Source organism: Haliaeetus leucocephalus, unplaced genomic scaffold, assembly GCF_000737465.1.
Source record: "Haliaeetus leucocephalus isolate CR32 unplaced genomic scaffold, Haliaeetus_leucocephalus-4.0 Scaffold536, whole genome shotgun sequence".
Lineage (NCBI taxonomy): Eukaryota > Metazoa > Chordata > Aves > Accipitriformes > Accipitridae > Haliaeetus > Haliaeetus leucocephalus.
The window spans coordinates 7,366,481-7,387,389 of NW_010972972.1; the positions used below are offsets into that span (position 1 = coordinate 7,366,481).

The 20,909-nt window shown below is 46.6% G+C and overlaps 1 protein-coding gene across 2 annotated transcripts in view; it reads left to right on the plus strand.

Moving 5' to 3' along the window:
* The window catches only part of STIM1 (stromal interaction molecule 1), a 109,254-nt gene that overhangs the window by 71,569 nt on the left and 16,776 nt on the right, over positions 1-20,909 (plus strand). For both annotated transcript variants that reach the window (XM_010576702.1, XM_010576703.1), the window contains exons 7-11: positions 5,155-5,332; positions 9,344-9,511; positions 10,663-10,763; positions 11,221-11,456; positions 16,636-16,702. In XM_010576702.1, coding sequence (XP_010575004.1) covers positions 5,155-5,332; positions 9,344-9,511; positions 10,663-10,763; positions 11,221-11,456; positions 16,636-16,702 — 750 coding nt within the window. The remainder of the gene's footprint in view (positions 1-5,154; positions 5,333-9,343; positions 9,512-10,662; positions 10,764-11,220; positions 11,457-16,635; positions 16,703-20,909) is intronic.

The following is a 20,909-nucleotide window of genomic DNA, read 5'->3' on the forward strand; positions in this document are numbered from 1 at the left end:
GCCATACATACTCCCACACAGTTTTGTTTCCTTTCTGCCCTGTTTTTATGTTGTGTTCTGTCTCTTCAGTTCCTGTTCTGCTCTAAAAGTCGTTACTGGTTTAAAAAAAATAGTTTCTCAATTTCTGGGAAGACTGGACTCCATTTAGTTTTGCCACTGTTGGCATGTGAGAGCTTTCCTCCCTACACTCAGAAGTTTGCTGCTTTAAGGACCAAAACATCTAGCTGAGTAAAATGGATGGGAGTGCTCCTTCTGTACTCGACGCTGGTCACTCTTCGTTTTGAGAGTGTTGTCTTATTTCAAATAGGTACTTCCTATTTATTTACCACATTTAATTATATAGGAGCAGTGAAATGTGCAGTGGTTTCTACTCCCAGTCTGACTCATACTGAAAGTACATCAGGATCCCCACCACCCAAAATTACAGTGTAAATCTGTGCTTAGAGGGGAAGAAGAGCCTCTTAAAGGAGTGTGAAGTAATCCAGCACACTTAGAATTTGTCATCAAGGCTGAGCAGGTTGTTCAACTCTGGCTTTTGATGGGAAAAAAACATGCTGAAACAGTGGAAGCAGTCAGAGGAATTATACATTCCCTTTTGAATTTTTTGAGCTATATCTAGAAGTCCCTGCTTCCATGCCTGCATGGTGATACCTAAATCCAGGAGCGTTGCCCGGGAAGAAGGAGCAAAATAAATTTTGGAGTATTAAATACAAGTATCAGAACTCTAGGCACTTTGGCAAAGTACTGTAGCCACAGGGATGTGACCTCTACTCACAGAAATTACTGCAGTGGTTCCAGTAAAACTGCTTATTGGAGAACATGCTGCAAAAGAGGTCCTCTGCAGACACAGGAGTCTTCTAGGAAAGAAAAGAGCATTCAGGACTGTTAATGACAAACCAGGGGGGGTGTTTGATGGTAAGATATTTTTTAAGGACAGATTTAGCGAACAACAGAGCATGATAGTCTTGAACTGTAACTATTTTTCATTAGCTTTAAGTGTAATTTTGGAGGACAAACCTTAATTTGGCTGCCATATAAGCTGACGGCTATGTTCCCAGCAGCTTCTCTGAAAGCGGAGCCCGGCCCCAGGTACATGTGCTGGTCACTCATGGGTGGTGTGACAAGCAACCTGTGCAAACACCAGGATCCCGAGGACTTTTGCAAACAGCCGAGTCTTTGGAAACTATACAACATAGCTATGAGACTGCAGCCTGATTTCTTACCTATGTGCTCATGACAGCCTTCAGGGAATTGTCCCACACGTGGGCATTGTTTGAAAGGCTTTCTTCTTCGAGTTCGATCGCATCAGTTGGTGTCTATGTGGAGGGCGAACACTTGAGAAAGTACCAAGGTGATGGTGCCAAACTGGGCATGTTCCCCGGCAGTAATGTGGATACGTGACCTGCTTTTTTTTGGCATAGAGATAGAATCAAGTACATTTCTCCTCTGCCTACAAGGAACTGGCTCTAATCCACAGCTGGTTTCACAAAGCTTTGTGTAATTTTACATTACAGATTGGACATACCCCAAAGAAAAAGATTATTCTTTTCTACAGCCAGAAGGACAGGGCAATTCCTTCTCACGGTCCATCCCCCAAAGCATCAGAGCGTCCAGGGCAGGGGGTCTCTGCTGGGTGTCACCGAAGAGCAGGTCACACCAGAGATCCAAATGCTGGCTGCTGTGAATGTGCTGTGTGGGGAACGACCTTGGGATCTGCTGCTGAGGGCAGAGCCATGTAAACAAGTAGATGTGCCTGGGAGGTTCAACTAATGCTCTAAAGCCAGATAGGAAGAAACACAAAACCATGTATACTAAGCATAGCTTGAGTCTTAACCCAGAGCAGCTTGTGATGTTTCTGCAGGATGTGCAGCTGGGAGGGCTTGTCCTCTGCAGAGGGCACTGAGGGGGAACTCAAGAAGTGGGAGGTGAATTCCTGGACCATGTGGGGCCTCTTGGCAGAGGATTGATCTAATTCTCCTCTGAAGTGGGGAATACGCCTTCGCTTCTTCATGCTTGAGCCCCAGCAAGGTTCAGCTGTGGTCCTCAGCCACTGTAGAAACGGCAAAAACGACCAACAGCAACAGTTCCCATGGACTTGTTCTGAAGTCCTACTCAGAAACTTCTTTTCTAGAGCTTGAAGTAACCTCCTGTTCTGGCTCATTGAAATTCAGTGCTGAACAGACCTCTGTAAGGCATGTGATGCCTTTCCAGTTGCCTACCAACTGCTAGCGCTGTTATTTGATGAACAACTCTGATAAGCTCTTGAAGAGTTGAGAAGGGAAGATTGAAAAAGCCATTTTTTGTTCATCTTTAAAATTAATATCCTTCAACAGTGACACTTTCCAGTTAATTAAATGACCCATTAAGATAAAAAAGTTCATGTCTTAGAACATCCTACTGATGACTGGAGATTGTATGAAGATCTGTATTGAAGATCTTCTGATTGTATTGAAGATCTGCTCCTGAATTGTGAAGCCCCAGATGGACCTTGATTTCTTGCCCTCATTACAGGTGCAGCTCTGAAGGCATTTTGTCATCTTGTGGAGCTCAGTGCATGTGAAACCAGTGTGGCTCAATCAACTGGGTTTGAACAGGAACGCACAGACAAAATGTGTTTTTGTCTATAACCAATATAAGAAAATACGGGCTCAGCTGTCAGGAAAAAAATGATAGTAAGGGAGAATACAATATTAGAGTGCCTTTGAGAATTATCTTAAGGATAAAATTCCTTCTGTCTTCTGCGTCATAGTATGGGGGTTTTTTCTCCTTTAAACAGAGATATTTTGGTGGATTGGGATTCTTACAGCCCTAGTATGGAAGAGCTTTAGCACTGATGCACAGGGCAGGGAGCGTGGGTTTATCTAAAAACTTGGAATGTCTTGGCAAGAGTCTCTTTAAATTGGGAAGAAAACCAATTTAGTTTCTCAACAGAGCTGTAAATTGAAAATGAGCCTTTTCCAAGAAGAGAGCCAACATCATGGCTGATGAGAGTCCAGCATGTCCAATCTGTTTCAATTGGCCCTCTGCATGCCAAGGAGGAGCCTGAGGAAGAGGAGCCCTTGGCTGGGACAGCGAGCAGCTTCACTCTTGACCCGAAAGGTGGCCATGGGTCCCTGCCGCGAGTCTGCGCGCGGGCTGTGCTCCATCCCCCGTCACCAAAAGCACAACCAAGTGTTGTCCTACATACGATACAGGGCTGGAAGATGGACACCTCTGCATGTGCTGCAGGGAGCAGCATTTGTAGTGACTGAGGATCAGTTTTTCCCTTTTTATTAGTCCCCAGCTGGTCTGGGATGAGCAGGAGCTGCTTGGGGAGCCCAGGAGTGCCCTCCTGAGATGTGTTATTTGTCATTTACAGCCGAGGTACAGCACAACCAGAGCCAGACCTTGCTGTCCCCTCTCCTCTGTCTCTTCTGCATATTGCTCCGTTGGTTTGCTCTCCAGTTTGGATGTTGATGATCTTGAGTGGGAGAAGATTTTATGACCTTGAAATACTTATTTCTGGCTAAGATGATTCTATTTGGGGTTTTAGGGTGGGTTTTTTTCTTTCCATTTTATAGATAGTTTTACTTGGTCACTGAAAATCTATCTGCTGTAAGCCACTACTGGTTTTGCTGGTTAAGCTGATGCCTTGCTAACCTCACAAACGTTGCTGGTAGCTTCAGTTTAGATCAGCACTTTATCCAAGATCCCACCAATCCATAGAGAAGCTGCATGGGCAGGGCAGGAGGTGCATGCAGGGAGAAGGAGCTGGTTTGGGTGGGGAGGGAACAGAGCTTTGCTTCTCATGGCAGAAAACAGGATTTTCCTCAGTTTGGTCTGGGTTAAAAATAGCATTGCCTCTGCTGCTCATACAGTATGGGTTTGTCCAACTTTTATTGACTTATCTCAAACTGTGATAACTGAGACTTTTGAAAGAGAAGTTCAAGTTTAAAAGGTGGGACTGTTAAATTGATGCACCTGGTTTCTGATGGTGTAAGCCACAGCACTTCATTGTGCTCAATCCAATAGCTGAAGTACATGTTCTGGAAACTCATCACATCTTGATTTGAAGTTTTCCAAAGATGGACGTACCACATTCCTCAGAAATTTGATCCAGGGTTTAATTGTTGCCACCATTTAAAAAAAACCCAAAAGGTATTTTTCATTTGAATCATTAGGCTGGTTCTTGCAAGAAGCCCTTTAATACTCTTATTTCTTTCATTGGTAGTACTTGTTCAACATGATTTTTCAGAACCTTCATTATGAAGTGAAACTCTTCATTTCATTGCAACTGAGTATTTGCCAAATCTTTTTTTTCCCCTTTTACTTGGGAATCACTGTGTCTCTAGAAGTACATGGGTTTGGGACTGTATTTAAAAGAGGCACTGCTGGCATTAGAGGTTTTGCCACCCCTTTTCGGGACAGCTCAGTCCTGCATGGGCCAGGTTCATTCTTGATGCTAATTCAGTTTCACTGAACTTCTGTGAGGATTACGTTTACACTAGTGCAACTCCCCTGAAATGCAAACATCATAGAAACCCTGAAACATCTGGCTGTGGCTGCGGTGGTGTCTCTTTCAGAGGGCTGAGGCTTCCCAGGCTGAATGGGCAAACCTTCCTGAATGGGTACAAGTAATCTGTTATTACTTTTTGTTGCCATATATAATTCCTACTGATTTAATTCTGTCATGCAGAAAAACAATAACTTCCAGGCAAGATTAAGACCTGTCTAAATTTGAAGGTTTTGCAAGGGGAAGACAAAGACATCCTGTTTGGGTGGTCATACCTGCTCAGGCAGATCTTCCCCTCCTTTTTTTTTTTTTTTAAAAGCCAAAGGTCTTCACTTTTGTAAAAACACTGAAAATTCAAATTAATTGGAGGCTTATTAAAGGAAATCTTGATCTGCTGTGGAAAATTAAGAAAATACGTACTGAATGTTTCAAAATGAAATGAAGTTGAGACTGTGGAGTTGACAATTTAATTTCTTCCTGGGCATGGTGAACTTTCTCCTTGATTCTCCAGGTACAGATTTCTGTTGACATCAACATAGAGTAAATAAGAGCAGGGCTGGTCTAGATTGTGGCTGGCCAGCCCTTGCATTGTGGACTCCTTCAGCTGTGTACAGATAGCCCAACACACACAGCATTGGGCTCTTGGTCTCTGTGTGTTGCAGACTGCAGAAAGCTCAGGAGGAGCATCGCTCTGTGGAGGTGGAGAAGGTGCACCTAGAGAAGAAACTGCAAGACGAGATCAGCATTGCCAAGCAGGAGGCACATCGGCTCCGAGAACTGCGGGAGGGCACAGAGAATGAACTGAGCAGGCAGAAATACGCTGAGCAAGAACTGGAGCAGGTAAGGGTTCAGCCAGATGGATGCACTTATGTATGAGACATGCCAGCAAGAACAGTAGGCAGTTCCTCACTCTGCTTCATCCTTCTGAGAAATCCAGTGATGTTCTGCTTATAATGCTCTTCCACTTTTGCTTTTCCACTCCCCTTTGTGGAGGAAAAGGTCCAAGTATTTATTCTGCTACTCCACGTTACACATCCCCCATACAGATAACAGTGCTGCTTGTGTGTTGGGTAGCAGGGACCGGGCAGGTGCTGTCTCAAGAGCCATGTGCTGCCACCACACACATCATCCCAGCTTGCCATGCAGAAGGAGAGGTATTGAACTTGACCTGTAGCTGCACCCTCTGATGACTTCTAACTCCCACTCCAAACCATAAGCTCTTTCTTTTTTAATTTGTATCTGTTCATGGTTTTAGGAGAATTTATAATGAGTTTGGTTGTTCTTACCATGTTTTCTTGTGGATCAGAGAGGTGTACAAGAGAAATTTCCTTCCAAGGAAATTTAGCACTAGGTTAGAATCTGTACAGCAAAGTTAGAGTTCATATGCAGTTCTCAAAAAGATTAGTTTTAAATTCAGACTAGCAGGAAAATATGTCCCCAAGTTATATCTTGCAACGTAGGCCTGGGAAGAATATTGTGTATAATGCTGCTGCTGGCAAAAAAGAAACATGTTTGGTATATTACCAATTTAAACTGAAATTGTGTGAGCCAGAATTGCATGAGCCAAGCGAGTACCATGGATATTCTGAGGCGATCAGCATATCCTCCCAACCTGACTATGTGCAGGCTTTTATGCCACCACGGAGGATGCAGAAGAAAATGAGGCAAGAATCTAGGGTTTCCACTGACAGGGGGGAAGCAAGTGTCCTGGGCCATCAGGTAACCAGGGAACTATGAGGCAGTGCAGTCTAGGTATGCAAATAGTCAGCAAACAGCAAATTTCCTTCCTGCTTGGAATACCTACTGCCCAGACATCTGCAGGCACCTGTTACCAGCTTTGCTCTCGTGATCCAGCATAATTCCTCCTAACTTGTCATCCAGCCTCTCCACAAAGTTACTGAGCTCCGTTTCAGGACACGCATTGGGACATCCGTACTCATGCACACGGAAATTCAGTCATTTTGTATTGTGGGCCATTAAATAAGGATGTGTAGCCTTCCTCTTGTAACCCTGAGCCCTTGTACCCGACCTGCTCCTGGCTTTTGGAGAAGGCACGGTCTCATCCATTCCACTTCCCTCTCCACTTTACATTTGTGAAGAAACCCAGAAAGCCAGAGGTGACTTAACCGCTCTGTTGTTTCTTAGAGGCCTTCGGGAGGGATGCATTGACAGGGTGAGTATTGGTTTTACCCACCTGACCCACACTGTGTGATTATAACACGATCACCATCCCAGTGAGCTGTAGACCACGGACAACATTAACCAGTCACTCCCACTGACCGTAAAACTCATTCGATTTTAAGATATTCTGGGGTCCCAGGGAATATTAAAACAAGACCTTTTGCACCAGTTGATTCTTATCACTAAAATGATACTGGAGGGTTTGGAAGCTCCTACTGGAGTCAGGCTTATGAGATGGAGAAGCAGTGTATTTCTGGGATGGGACTCTCCCATACTGGGTTGTTCATACCGATCCTCTCTCCTCGTTAGGTCATCTTCCCCCAGACCGTGGACCCAGCTGTGGCTGCAGACCCAGAGGGCATTCCTCGCTTTATAAATTGTTGCTCTTTGTGGTCAAAATGGGGTCTTAGAAATCTTGACAGGAGAATGTAGACACACTAAGTGACTCCTATTGATACTGATGCCCCTGCAGAACCAAGAGGGTTTGTGTTTTGGACACTGCTGTATGATGGCTCATCTCAGCCACTGGTCCTTGGCTGTTGTTCTGCACCGCTTCCCTTTTCCACCATTCCATAAAAGTGTTGTTCCTGTAAATGTTTTGAGCACTCCTCTACCCCAAATACCTAGTGGCAGATTTCCCGTATTCCTAAATCCCAGATGCTTGCGGATCGCGGTCAGAGTTTTGCCTGGGGTGGGAGCAGTGCCCAGTGCTGCTGGTGTCAGAGGGGAAAAAATAGGCCTTCCTGGGGTCTGCGATTCTGAATTTGTAACTTTTTGAATGATTTAGGCAATGTTATGCTCAACGAGACTAAATCACACATAAGTGATACAAGTAGTTGACCTCTTCTGTACGGTGCCTCCTGGCTACTTCTAGATGGACTGTGCAAATGTCCTCCTGGATAAAATATGGATTTTCAAAGTATCGTGTGTGTGACCTGCTGCTTTTGGCTCACTAGAAATTACGCCTATGCCAGACTTGGTGAGACGTGACTGAGTTAAATAACACGTTGAGGGAAAAGATCCAAGTTTGAGCAATTTTTTAAAAAAATGCTTATCTTCAGTCCGCTTGTGGCTGTGCTGTGTGGGAAACGGAGAGGCACTGGTACCAGGCAAGGGTGGGTGTAAACACAGTTGTGGGAAGAGTGTTTTGGGCATTGGGAAGCGTGCACCAGGCATTGGTGCGGAGCCTGAGCAGGTCGCTGGATACTCCCGCTGCCTCTGCATTTCTTAGACCTGAGCCCTAAAGAATAGAAAGAGAAAATAGGACAGGCATCATCCCAGTGACACGTGCGCAGCCCTGACTGCGTAGCTGGCCGTGCTGTAGCTGGACCTTTCCTCCCAGCTCCAACTCTGTTGGGAGAAGGTCTGCATTGGTGGGCCAGCGTTTTTGAGGCAGTGAAAGCTCTTGAAGGTGCTTAGGGTTGGCTTTTATTTTAACAGCAAGAAAGTCTGTTGTAGAGTGTATAACCACGTATACCCCTCCTGAGGTTTGAAGTGCTGTGGTTGGAGAGTAGTCCAGTCCACGACTGTTGTGCTGTCCCTGGATTGCAGCAGCTCTGAGCTGCAGTTGCCATCCTTTGGTTTCTCTGGTGTGGGACATGTTAACTTCTTGCAGGGCTTGTGTTAGACTTCAGGTTTATTAAAGTCTCTCCATATCACGTGTAATGGAAGAGAAGTGTTAATTATTGATGGTCTCTAGCACCACATACTTTTATGTAAGGTTTTGGTGTCTTCAACTTGCTTGTCACCCACTTTCTTCTAATTTTGTAATCGTTCCCTTCTCCAGCAAGATAAGTAAGTGTGTGGAGGAGACCAGACCGATGGTGTGTGGAGGAGACTGAGCTGGGGTGGAAGGAGAGTCCCCCAGAAAGCTACAGAAACTGCTGATTCCAGACGTGTTACTTCTTTTCCTGACCAAGCAGCACATGTTTTGTGTCTAAATATTTTTATCATCTTGCTCCAGTGTGAAAGTTGTCTCTTGACAAGCTCCCTCTGTTTGGCTCAGTAGCTGCAGTGAGAAAAAGCGATTGCCTGTGCAGCGTTGTCAGCGATTCTGCCTCAGGAGGATAATCTGTGAGTTTCACAGACCTGCAGGCAGGCAGCGAACTTTGCAGAGATTTCTAGAGGCTACGATAAGCACCCTGAATATCCTTACCTAAAGTCTAATTCTCTTTTAACTAATTCGTGCATCGTGCTGTCAGCTCTGGAGGGTTTACCTGCAGTTTATGCTGTTGTGAGGTAGAAGAGCTGACGTGAAGGGGTAGACCATGTCAGTGATGAACTTACCCTCCCTGATAGCTGAGGTGCTAAGGCAGGACAGCATCGCGATGGTTGGAAATTTTTGAGGAAGGAGCTCACCTTTAGGATGAAAGGAGAGCACCGTAGGGTGTTCTGGTCATCCGAGCGGCAGCCTTGCCCTGTTGGATGGCTTTCCTGCTGCACTCCTCTCTCTCACTTGCCCGCAGTACCAGGATGCCACCTCTCCTCCTGATGACTTTTGCTTCTGTCATGAGTAAGATTAAGTTGCGTGGAGTCTTTTTTTTTTTTTTCCTTCCTTTTTTCTGGTATCTTAAAAGCCCCGGGGTGGCGGCCAGTGGCTGGGATGACCTTGTGGGAGGGCAGGCTCTCCCTGCCGCTGCTGCAACGCCACGCCGGCCGGTTCTCCCCCAGGTGCGGATGGCACTCAAGAACGCTGAGAAGGAGCTGGAGTCCCACTGCAGCTGGGCTGCGCCCGAGGCCCTGCAGAAGTGGCTCCAGCTGACCCACGAGGTGGAGGTCCAGTACTACAACATCAAGAAACAGAATGCGGAGAAGCAGCTGCTGGTGGCCAAGGAAGGGGTGAGAATTTCAGCATCTTGTCCCGGGTCTTCCCCTCGCAGCCACGGGAAAAGGTTTGGGGAATGAAACCTGCAGAGTTGGTTTCTCTGCACCTCCTTTATTTGCCTTTTAATGCCTTAAATTTGCTTTTTTTAAAGTGCAGCACAAACCTTCATAGAGATGTAAGTAGGGGCTGAAAATGATAATAAGCGATCGCCTCTCAGGGCATGGCAGGCCCTGACCTGGGCATGCCCGTCAGCTGCGTTAGCCTGTCTTCAGTAGGCTGGAGCCCTGGGAATGTGCAGAGTATGAATTGCTGCCTGTGCGACAGCACTGTGGGTAGTCAGTAAGCAGAAGGTTTTGTACCTATTAAGTATAATCCCTGCTTCAGGTGATTTACATGCACAGGCAACAAAATTTCTAACATGCGTGCAATCTGTAGTGATGAATCATTTCTGTATTCTCAGTTGTTTCAAATTTTCTGTGCCAACCAAAAAGTGATGAGCTGCAGGGAAGCTGTCGAAACATGTATTTTTCTCTCTGGACGTACACAGCAGTCAGAGCTGGCAGCATAGAAAAATTTGTCTGCCTTAATATTTTTTTATTCTGAACATTTTAACATTTCAATGGTTTTCCTTTTGCTGTGTCAGTTCTTGTGTCTACATCCTTGGTTTGTCTTTTGTAAGTCTCAAGTTACTGCCACTAGATCTGTGAACCAAAGAGCTGTGTGTGGCAACTTTAATTTTGAGTATACACTGTGCCACAACAGGAAGGCAAAAAAACAAACCCCAAAACAAAAACCTCCCCAAACCAACAACCCTAGGGCATTAACAGTGTTTCTCTGATAGTTTACTCATGGGAAAGACAAAACAAGGCTTTATGACAGAGCCATTTGCTGTATGAAGTAGCTGGTTCAGTTCTCTGACTCTTTGGAAATCACAAGGGCCAAGGAGGAGCATGAAACCCCCAACCTTCTTAGTCACTGCTGGTGAATTCCTCACCCACCATGCTAGGAAGAATAACATCCTTCAGTAAAAACCCGATTCACACTATTTACATGTGTGCAAACAGCTGCAGGGACTATTTCTGTCTCAGCCCATCCAGGATGTTCTTGTCCTGGAGGAAACATAAGGTTGTCTTCTTCCTGTGACCTTTTTCTGTTGATGTTCCAGGCTGAAAAAATCAAAAAGAAGCGAAACACCCTGTTTGGAACATTTCATGTTGCTCACAGCTCATCTCTAGATGATGTTGATCATAAAATCTTAACTGCAAAGTGAGTATCTACTTATTATCTTCCCTTATTTCTGCCTGCCTTTTTCACCCCTCTTCCTATTACAGGCACAAGCATACTGTAGCCTGTACAGGTGCTCTTGGTCTCATTTTGCTGAACTTTTGTTCTCTTTACTTTAGTTAGCTGGGATTGGACTTGCTTCTTTTAGTCAGTAACCTTTTAATTTTATCTCTGTGAAACAAGAAATCGCAGTTATCCAGAGCAATTAAAAGTCCTGTCAAAATGAGCAATTGGGGGATCACAGTATTCTTAAGCGATTATCCCTGGATATTTCAGTTGTTGCTGGTTTTTTTTAATTCCTGTACTCCTGAAAGTGGAATGAAAGATGTCTCAAGTATTAGGATACAAAGCTGAACCACTAGACTCCCTGTTTCAGACAATTTATGGTGTCTTTTTCCTTCACTCCCCACATTTTTCCTTGCTTGAACCTTGCTTCCAGGCAAGCGCTGAGCGAAGTGACGGCTGCGCTGCGGGAGCGCCTGCATCGCTGGCAGCAGATAGAGCTGCTCTGCGGCTTCCAGATCGTCAACAACCCGGGCATCCACACCCTGGCATCAGCCCTTAACATTGACCCCAGCTGGATGGGCACTCCGCGGCCTAACCCCTCACACTTCATCATGACTGATGATGTGGACGATTTGGATGAAGAGATCGTGTCTCCCATGTCCATACAATGTACGTAGTCTGTGTTAGCTACGTGTGGTGAGTCTGCATCTGCTGGGTGCCGCAGCATAGGGCGGACATGGAACAGTAGTTCAAATATGTTAGGAGGAATTAAGGTATCTAAGTTAAAGTTTAAATGACCAAAGACAAATTGTTAGTTGTTAAGGGTCAGGAATGTCCATAAGTGCTAGACCACCACTGCTGGGGTTGCTTGGAGCCTGTTAATTCCAGCAGAACTAGTAATTTGTAGATGTTATTAGTCATCATTTAATCATATGTATGCTGTTGCGTTCAACTCACTGAATTTAAGCATTTACAAAAAAAAAACCAAAGGCATGGGCTAGACCCACAGAAGTGAGAGAGGAAAACAAAGTACATTTTCCTGACGTCCCTGTAACTAGAACACTTGTTCAGGACATAAAAGGACCTGAAGACACCCGCTCCTCAAGCACGGCTTTGGACTTGCACCTCCTGCCATTCTGTATGGGGAGGAGCAGTCTGCTGTGGTGATGCTGCCTACCTGTAACGACCTGTTAAACATTTCCTGGAGCAAAGACTGAAACCTCAATGCCCCATCTCCTATGCATGTCTTGTAGTCACCAAGGTGGGTGTTCACTCCCTCTTTAGCAGTGACTGTTTGTATACAAAGTGCATCGACTCCTGTAGGGAGGAATGGGGCTGCTGGAAAGGGAGGGTGGACGATTCTGCTCTCATGAGCCCAGATCTCTCAGAGGAAGGGACTGAACTTGAGTCACCCTGTGCCTGTTACTCTCTCAATTGCTGAGCTCTTGGATTAAGTGAAGGTTGTCTCCTTCTCCATGAAAGGTTTGTGAATCAGTCCTGGCTACTGTTCCCATGTTAAACTGACCCAGATTCGGTCTTGCTTCTCTCAAAAATGCACTTTCCAAATACAGTTTCCTATCTCTAGCTATTGCACAAGAGAATGGGAGAACTGAGGAGCAGTTCCAGACACTCCGCCACAGTGGTCTGGGTGGCACAGGGAGCAGCACGTGGCTGGAGCACAGCTTTCTGAGCTCAATCTGGGAGAGGGGAGCCCGTGCCGACAGCGTTAGCTGCAGCAGTCTTTTTAGTTAAGTCTGATTCGGGTCACTTTCTAGTGAAGACTTCATCAAAAGTCTATTTAACTGGGTAGAAGGTGGGGAAGAGGAACAGAAGAGTGTTGGGGTTGGCAGTGTGCGCTGCAGGAGATGCCTGTACGTGCCATTGCCATCCTCGCCTCGTGGTCTTGGGCTCTGGTTAGATGTTGTGACGGTCTGGAGGTGAGTGCTGAGGTCAGGCTCAGGACGATGAAGGCAGAGCACTGAGGATTTGGGTAGCTTGCAGGATGGTAAGGCAGGAGGAACTGGGTATGTGCATGTTTCCAGGCCTCAGCAAACACAAGGGTTGGAGCTAGCAGTTTATGGGATTGGGTGTGCATAGGGAAGGTTTAAAGCCTCAAACAGATAATGGTGTCCTACTAGTCTTTGTGATTATCAGTTACCATTAGAAACCAAGCTAGACAGCTCCAATAAAACAGTTGCAAAGACGCAAGTGAGGTATTAATGAGAGAGGGATGTCTGAAGAAAAGCCCTAAGTAACACCTGAAGCACAGTCTCTGGAGGATGTGAGCTGTATGAGGCATGAGCCTTTATCTGAGATTTTAAGCCTCAGCTTCTTTGTGCCTTGCTTGGGACACCTCGAGTGAGATTCTTGCAGTGCGCACTTGCAGTTCCCGTCAGTCCAGTGATCAGCGGCGAGCCTGCCTGCCTGCGTGCCACAGCACTGATCTGCATCCCTGTGGGTGATAACTCCACGTAGCAAGCACTGGGCATCCAAGTTCCCAAAGCAAGGGAGCGTTTGCCTTTCCCTAGAGGATTTTTCTTTCTCTGTGTACAAAAACTGCTTCAGGAGAGAAGTGCAGAGATTTTCCTCCCCAGATGTGTTGGGGTTGTTGCTGACTGCCCATGATGATTCTTATGGTAAATCACATTTTTCTCTCTCCCATTCACACCTGGTTGGCCCATCCCAGATGCAGCCTGGCTTTTCGGGCGCAGGTTCAGTGACCGCTCGTCTCTGTCCTCGGAGGATCAGTCCCTCTGGAAATACCCTGGTTTGGTTCTCTTCAATTATATTTTAATTTTTTGTTCTACCCTCTGCCCTTTTTCTGGACTAAAATACATACACAAATTTTCCCACTTTCTGGCACAGAAAACTAATGAATCTGCCTCTCTTCACTGAGTCATCAGTATCTTTACTAACCCCGGGGAAGAGTCTGGTGGGATGAAGAAGAATCACAGTTCGCTGTAGTTCCCATGTGCTCTTGGGTTTTGCTTTTTTTAAAAAAATCCAGTTATGAAATCTGGAGGGTTGATTTTACTTGTTTTTACCCCTGAGGTGGAGATTAAGGATTCAGGCTAGGCCAGGAGGAGGTGATAACGTTCCCTTTCCCATCCCACCTCTTTCTTTGCACAGGCTTTGCTTGCAGCCCCTCCGCTGCCAGCTGAGGCTGACCCCAATCCTTCCCTGTGGGGGCTGCTGCCGACTGCCATGCCTTTCTTCCCTCAGTATCCTTAAATAAATTGAGCAATGCCACTTATTATGCTAATCTGTCCCCTGGTGCCCTGATGCTGGGGCTGTGGGGACAGCATGCTCAGCCCCAGAGACGCCGAGCCTCCTGTTTTTGGCTGGAAGCGTTCCCTTCACGGAGCGCTGCTGAACGCTAGCTGTTGTGGGATGGAGGAGGACAAGCACGTGCAGCAGCAAGCCAGGCTGTACACTGGTGTTGGTTAGGGCTTGCGTGGTGGTGGTCTTCCTCAGGATGATGAGCAGGTTATTTGGCTAATGTTGATAAAACATGTGCAGTGTCTGGAGTGAGATGGTCTTCGTGGGATGTGAGGGGCTGCTGTGGCTGTGCAAGGTGAGGTCTCAGCCTTTGGTCCAGTGCTTTTATAGCAGGGTAAATTGTGCAAAAGGAGAACGCAAAGGGGTAAGGTGTCAAGTTGGTAAATGAGGAATAGAATGCCAGGAAAAAAAACCCAACAAACCCCTTAGGGAAGAAAGCATGGCCCAAGAGAAAAAGAAATCTGTAGCAGAAACCCATAATCCCCCCGTTAATTATTCTGTAGAGCTTGGATCCCTGTTAGCCCTCCAAACTGAGACTCCTAAACTGTATCCCTGCCAGCAGCAGGCAAGTAGGGATCAGCTGTGCTATTCCTGTCTGTGCTGCCTTAGTTAGCAGCAGTTGCTGCTGCAAATGCACAGCAGGGGAGCTGGAACAGCCTCCAGTTCTGCCCATTAACACTCTCACCCTCACCTCCTCTGATCACTTTTCTGCAGTCCCCACCAGAGCAAGGGGTTTTTTTCCACCTTGACTCCGTGTGACTCGATTTCACTTAATTTCAGCTCTGGAGCTCTTGAGAGAAAAAAAAAAAATCTTGAAATAGAAAGTGGATCGTATAAAGAGCTCCAGCAAAAGAAAGGTTCGTAGATGGACAGTGTAGTAAAGCAAGAAGTAGCAAACCTGAGCGGTGGGACCCTGCGAGAGAAACTGTGATTAACCTTGGGGATGTGGAAACAGCAAAGTTGACTGAATTATTCTTGCTTGTTCCTTCTTCCACTTGAAATACGTCCCAGCAGTGATGCTTCAGTACCTAAGTTGTTGCTGTCAGTTGAGCTGCAGGAGACTCGTGTTTCCTCGCTGTATGTTTTTATAGCAGTGATTTGCTGGTTCTTCGATTCCCGAAGGAGCTCTCCTTCTACTCCATTTCTTAGCTTTCCTGTCTGTTCACCTTTTTAACCCATTTTTACATTTATTTCTTATGTATATAAGAAATCCTGAACAATCCTGAACACCTTATCTCCTGCAAAAGAAGGAACATCTTGTATGGAAATTACAGCTAGTGGGTTAAATACAACCAGTCTGGTTGTCTGCAGGATGGCGATACAGCTGAGTGGATCCTTAGTTTTCCATGTGTAATGCTCTGCCTGATGGAGATGAGCGTGCAGAAATCTCCATGTAGATGAAGGTGCCTCCCTCTGCCTTTCTAATGGTGACTCCCTGGTTCCGGCTCAGTGTGTAGGTGTGGTACAGGGGTAGCGTAGGCTTGGTGCAGAGAGAACTGGCCGACCTCTCTGGCCTCTGTTACCTGACAGGAAAGACTATGTGGCCAGAAAGATCATTATGATCTTTAAAAGCTGTTAATTAGCTGGTGACGGTGCACTGAAGGAGGCAGTCCAATTTGTTTCTCTAAACCAAGATGAATTTGCAATTACAGAAAAATATTTTTCAAATCGAGTGTCTCTTTGATCAGTGAGCTAATTATCAAACAGACTGGAAACAGATGATACCACTTTTGGACCAGAGCTATAATTTCAGGCGTGGACTGATGATGAAAGCCTGTGCCTACCCAATTAATATCATAGTTACTATACACCTGTCATGTGTCCCGGCTGTTCTGCCCTGCAGAAGGGTACACAGCTGGGAGGTTTCTGCATCTTCATAGAGGCTGTCCTGTGCCTGAACACAAAGTGCAGCTGTACTTCGCAACCCTGCTTTCTGTCCTGCATTCCTGCGCCTTGCTCCAGGAGTTGCACCAGCACAATGATGCTGGAAGCAGGAGCAGAGCCGAGCTCCGGGAATGGAGCTCACCTCGCTGGCTTTAGGTGCCTACATTTGAACTGATCACCGGAGGCTCCTTTTTTTAGGCTGTGTAGGGAAATAGAAGTGCCAGAGCATGAAGCATCTGAGCGATTTGGATGTCTGCGTTAGGATGAAATGAATCATGCCCTGAAAGTACTGACTTGTTCACGTTTACTATAAAGGGAGCCTGGGTGGTAGCTCTGATGTAAAGTTGGGTAGGATGAATCATGCAGCCAGTTTCTGCTTCAAGCAAGATGATCAGATAAGGTGTTCAGAAAGCACCTATATCAGGAATGGCAAACAGAGTTTTTCATGGGCTGGGCATTAATCTAGCATGTTAAGCAGTAGCACCAGCTTAATGCTCATCTGCATTAAACCAGGGTAACTTATAGCACAAGGTGGGATGGCTGCAGTGGTCCGAGCAAGTGTCCCGGTGACAGAAAGCATGGTGCTGCGGTGCGTAGTCCTGGCTGTGGGTGGCAGTTTTATTGCGTTGCCTCCTCGCTGATTTGATGTGCTGCCTTCAGCATTCTCCCCTTTCTCTCATTACAGCTCCTGCCTTGCCCAGCACAGTTCGTCAGCGCCTGGTGGACCCACAGCACGCCCATGGATCTCAGAGGTTGGTAGAGAGTTACGTGCAAGGCCAGAATGAGTCGGGCCAACCTGCCCATTACTGGGCAGGCAGAGTCTCTCTCCGTCGAATGCACAGCCTCTCCTCTGGACAGTCTTTCAGTTCCGACCTTCCCAGCACCAGCCCACCATCTGCTGCCACCACCACCTCTTCCACCTCTTGCTCCTCATCCACCACCACTGCATCTGCTCCTGCTTGCCATGTCCACCCTATCTATTACCATCACACCACCTCCTCTTATTTCCTTCAGATGGACTCCATCCCTGATCTACCCCCTCCTGATGTCACCTCTGGAGTTCGCTGTCGCACTGAAAGCTTTGGGTATATTGCTGTTTCTTTTCTAGCTCCCTCTTGCCTGCTGTGTCTCAGAGCTGATGCTTGCTTGGGTGCTCTTTCTCCTAGATTCCTTGTGCCCTTTCCTTTTGGGCCTTTATTTCATTATTTATCCACGTTTGTTTCTTCAACCGCTCTCCCATGCCGGTGGACCCTCTAAGGAGTGCTCCATGGTCCATTCCCATATCTGTGAACTCAGCAGGTGCATAAACCATGGAGGTGCTGTTGTTTAACTGTAGCTAAGCAAATGAGAATTCCTGGGCAATCGGTTATCTCTAAATAAGTCAGTCTTGGGTAATGCACCTGTGAGAACAAAGGTAACACAACTAATCAAACAAACACTGACCTTATTTGAAGCCTTGACTTATTTGGGGTCTTCACAAGCGAATTGCAAAGGAAACATGATGGGTAGATACTGTGAGATAGTAGTTGGTGCTGCTGAAGGGTTTGAAATTCGTGCTGTTTTTAAGAGATGGCAAAAAGCAGGATTTAGGAATTCCATGTTTCAGAGTGTCTCTCAACCTCTGTTTTGCTAGGGGATGAAGCATGATTGTGTTTTGGCTAAGGAATGTCTGAATAATGAGGAGGGAGTTGGTGCTTCTTATGCTGGATCACTGGCTTTAACTTGGTCACTTTCAGTAGTAACAGCTGGTGAGCGACGGTTCTTTGGAGACCTATGTATGATAGGATCCAAGGGGCTAGTTGTGATCCACATCCCTAAATCCCTGACCTCTGCTGATTCACCCTGCCGGCATTAGAAAGGCGAAGGACTGGGTGGGCCATAGATGTGGGAATCCTGTCTGCTCTAACTGGGGTGCTGCGAGGGGGCCTCCGGCAACCGTCCCCATTTCAGAAATGTTCTGTAGCCCAAGCAGAGGATCATGTTGCTTGGGCGGCCTGGGGTGGCTTTCTTCCAAACAAGGTCCACAGGCAGCAGTCATTGGATGTCCTCACCCCACGTGGGTCGTGGATGGACCCAGCTCCAGAGTGCGGTTTGAGACTGCGTCCATTCAGATGCTTGATTTAAACCCTCGGCTAAGGGGTGAGTGGCGAGTCTGGTTTGCGTGGTCTCTGGTTCAGGGGCATCGCAGGCACTTGGTGTGGAGGTGTCGGCGCTGAAGCAGATGGTGGAAGGGCTTTGATGGGCCATCAGGGGAGTCCTGTCCTCCTGCCCTGCCGGGGAGCTGCCTCTGACTGTGGCCAAGTCATTTCATCTCTCTGTTCTGCGTTTTCTCCTTGGTAAAATTAAAAATAGTCTCCTTATCCACAGCATTAGGGAAAAGGCTGGAAGTCTCTCAGTGAGGAAGTCGATGGGGACGATGTCCTTTCATGTTTATTTATCCAGGCAGGACAACATTCCAAGTCACCACATCTTCATTTGTCCCAGCACGTTGTACCATTATTCCTTTATCTGTAGGTACCTTTGCCCTCAGCCGTAGGTTCTCTCCTGACATCATTTACACAGTCTCTGTTTTGGATGTCTCACCCCCTTGCTAACTTGTGTGTCTCAAAGCCAGGCTGCCTGCGGGCTGCCCGCTGGACCAGAGCATCCCTGAGCCCAGGCTGCAAGAAGCAGCACATGTAAAGCCCTGAGCAGCCCCAGGCAGATTATGGATTCTGGAGTATTGGGGCAGGGGGAAATTACTGCACCTGCTCCACAATGGACAATTAAAGAGCAACGTCTTGGTTAATTTAGTAATGTTTGCTTTGGGATTACGAGAAGCAGCATGATTAAAATTTAGATTAATTACTGCCAATTTGAGTTCAGTTGCAGCTGTCCCAGTTTGACTGATAAAAGCTGGGAATGCTTCTGGTAACATTGCACAGTCCCTGTTTACCATCGACCTTCTTGTCTCTGTAGAAAGGAGGGCTTGTCCTGGGAGCTCGAAGGCTGATGTACTGTTTCAAAAATAGCTGTATAAACATGATTTTTTTTTTTTTTTTTTTCAGCTGAGACCTGTGATACACTTAATTGCTGACCAGGTTGAAGTCTCAAACCTGTAGACTCCCCTGAGAGTGGCAGAGGGAAATGTAGTGTGACTTTGGGATCCCCATTAGAAAAGACAATGATGCTGAGAGGTCATTAGGAGAGAATAACTGGGGTCTTCTCCTTATTCCCCATGGGCACTTAGTAGTTTGTCAGAACGTAATTGGCCACCGTTCAGTGGAAGATAGGACTGTTTTCTCCCTGTTCCCACAATAAAAACCACCTGTTGATGCAGGATAATTGATTTAGCAATGGAGTTTTGCAGAGTAAGAACTTCTCACATAAGATTTGCTTCAGCTACACAATAGCAGATGACTCCAAAATCCATGCTCATTCATTTTCTGTTCATTGCAGAAAACAGAAATGAAGAATTGGGTGCCCAAATGTGTTCTTGCTTTGTTGCTTTTAATTTTTTGTCAAACTGCATCGTTAGCAGATGCCGCTTAGATGCATCTCTTTAAAAATATTGCCACGAGGGCATGCCACAGCACAAGCCAATGTATTGCTCTTTCCTTTTTATATAACCAGTCTTGGAGGCCTTTACTTACATCCCTCGAGCTCCACAGCCTCCCAAAGAGGCAAGCAGAACAGATGGGGAAGCTAAGGCTGAGAAAGGCCTTCCAGGGAGTCATTGCCAAGGACAAGAACGGAACCCAAAAAATTCCTGGCTCCTGGCTCCCTTGGTAGGAGGAGAGTGCTACCTTGAGTACTTTGGGCTGCTGGATCGCTTTAGCCTCTCATATCCAGCAGATGCCAATGTTGGCGAGACCTCGCAAGAGAAATCGTCTCAAACGAGCCGTTCCCCCAGAGAAAGGCTCGGGGATCTCTTCTCTCCCTGCAAGCTGTGTACGGTGCTAAAGTCTGCTGGGGGTTAACCTGGTAGGGACCTTCTCTCCAGGCAAGGCCAGCGCGTGGCCGGTGAATTGCTTTCATGAACTCCTCACTGTTTGCTTCTCTTTTGCAATTGGCTTCAGAGGATCCGGTGCAAATAAGGTCAGAGCTGTTCTGATTTTGAAGGCTGATGTGTGTTTTTTAATGTTAATGAAGTGGACTGGGTGTCCCTTGGGGGGAGAGGGGTTGGAGGGTGCTGTGTGCACAGAGGTTGCTGCTGCCAGTGCCTGCTTCAAGTGGTACCCATGGATAAACCTGATGGAGATGGGAGTGTAGGACCAAATCCCCATGCTGGTGGCCCTTTTCCAATGGGGAAGGGAGGTGGCAGCCAAAGCAAAAGGAGAGTGTCAGTAATCCAGTGAAAAGAGTAATTCACAGCTCTTACAGAATGGAAGGGAAGAAATGACTGTTGGATTTGCATTGTAGAGGCTGTTACTAAGCCTCTGACTGTGCCACGCGGAGCACAGCAGAATAACTAAGCTGTACAGAAAATTTCATTTTGCCTTAGGGGAAGCCTTTGCTGCCCTGGTGCCACATGCTAGCTAGGTATATAACGTATAGCCTTGCAGTTATGGGTGCTCTCAGTAAAGGGCAGGGAGTGGTAGAGGCAGCAAGGTCTGTATGAGGCTGGTAGACCAAGCCCTGCTTTAGTGTCAGACGCCCTTGAGCCACTCCTAAGCTTTCCTACAGCCCATGTCCTGGATTGTGCAGACAGCAGGAGCCCACCAGGAGAAATCATTCAATGGGCTGCAAAGATGAGGAAAAATAAATATTTATTTTGTATCATCATCCTGCCCTCTCCCCTCTTTCTCCACCACTACCAGTCTTTCTTTACTCCATGCTTTGCGCTATGCTTCTTTTGTTTGCAAAGTCAGTCCATTCCCATTTGCTCATCCTCTCTCGTTCACGGCGGTCGTTGCAGATTCTTGGGAGTGGCACGGTAGGAAGTGCAGGTGAAAGCAGATAAAGCAGCAGCAGTGCGCA